General features: G+C 40.6%; 1 protein-coding gene across 1 annotated transcript; it reads left to right on the plus strand.

The window, feature by feature from the left end:
• Positions 1–376: 376 nt before the first annotated feature.
• Positions 377–681, plus strand: SARC_15184 (hypothetical protein; the record flags this gene model as incomplete). Its single annotated transcript, XM_014290690.1, has 2 exons — positions 377–514; positions 619–681. Coding segments are annotated over 2 exons (201 nt in total), but the record flags the coding sequence as incomplete, so codon positions are not given.
• Positions 682–1,865: the final 1,184 nt, after the last annotated feature.

Consider the following 1,865-nt stretch of genomic DNA (forward strand, 5'->3'; position numbering starts at 1 on the left):
CCCCATACAATTGTATACACATTCCCCATACAATGTATACACACTCCCCATACAATTGTTAGGGCTGATGTATTGTAAGCAAGAACCTCGACAAGGGCTCCGCTCTAGGGTAACTCTAAATACTGACGTACACCACTCCCTGCACCTCTATGATATAACTGTCTATACCTATCACGTGACTTAGACGGTGACTAAGTCACTGGCCTACACCACTCCCTGCACCTCTATGATATAACTGTCTATACCTATCATGTGACTTAGACGGTGACAAAGTCACTGACCTACACCACTCCCTGCACCTCTATGATATAACTGTCTATACCCTATGGTACCACTCCCTATACCTAACTCCCCGCCTGTTTGCTGTGTGCCTTAGACGGTGACTGAGTACAACCCCTACGCCTCTGATGGCGCGTGGTACCTCAAGCGCTACCGCCGAGGGAAGTACCGGTCACTGCACTATCTGTACCACATTGTGGCCACCAACAGCACTGTGACTATGGGCCGCGCTTCGGTAAGTTCTATTTATAGCACTGTTGGTACTATTTATAGACCTATGGGCTCTATTTATAGAACTATGGGTTCTATGTATAACACTATGGATTATATTTATAGCAGTATGGTGTGTTGATGCATGCCTATCTGTGGTTGAGGATGTATTTGTGGTGCTGGTTTGAGTAGAAGAAAGTACCGGTCACTGCGCTACCTGTACCACATTGTGGCCACCAATTGTGACTATGGGCCACGCCTCGGTAGGTTCTATTTATAGCACTGTTGGTTCTATTTATAGAACTATGGGTTCGATTTATGGCGCTATTGGTTCAATATATAGAAGTATTGGTTCTTTATATATAGCGATAGCATGTTTGTGCACAACTAGTTGTAGATTGTGTGCGTACGTATGTCTGCGTGTGCTGGTTTGTGTGCTACAGAGCTTGGCGTGCTGCGTCAGTGGATATCTATATCCTCAGTATACTGCGATCGTTGCACTGTCGTCTTGTGTAGTGCGTAAAGATGAGAGTGTAGGTAACGGGCAGTCAGTAGTGGTGCGGCATATGATATGTTCTGGTAGGTATCTACGTACCTTTGAACCTATGTAATCATGTATCTATTTATCTATGTACCTATGTATATAGTTATGTACCTACGTATCTATGTATCCATGCATGTATTATGTAGGTATGTATGTATGTATAAATGTATGTCTGAATAAATCTATGGTGTGCATGTAGCTGTGCATTTGAGGTGTGTACAGTATTCATTGTACTTAACATACACATAATGAACACCTACAATGCAATGTGAATGTCAGACTTATCTGTTTGATTTTAAATTCGTTTGTTGTATTACCTATATACACATATATATATATATATGTGTGTGTGTGTGTGTGTGTGTGTCTATGTGTGTGTGTGTGTGTGTGTGTGTGTGTGGGTATGTGTATGTATGTATGTATGTATGTATGTATGTATGTATGTATGTATGTAGGTAGGTAGGTAGGTAGGCATGTATGTATGCATGCATGTAATATGTATGTATGTATGTATGTATGTGTAAACCATCTACCTCTTACTTATTATGCAGACCGCGGCCAACAGAGAATCTTTTTTTCAGGTGGCTATCATACTTACACTGGAGCGTGTCTTCGTCTTCATACGCACGAATCGGAGCAAGAAACATCATCTGGTAGGTGGTGTGTTGGCAACGATGGCTCACAACATTATGACTCTATATCTAAATCTATATCTAAATATATATATGTATACGCGCACAAACACATACATCTATATATATATATATATATATATATATATATATATATATATATAGTTAAGTACGTACGGTACGGTACGGTAACCGTTAAC

Source organism: Sphaeroforma arctica (assembly GCF_001186125.1).
Source record: "Sphaeroforma arctica JP610 unplaced genomic scaffold supercont1.5733, whole genome shotgun sequence".
Taxonomy (NCBI): domain Eukaryota; class Ichthyosporea; order Ichthyophonida; genus Sphaeroforma; species Sphaeroforma arctica.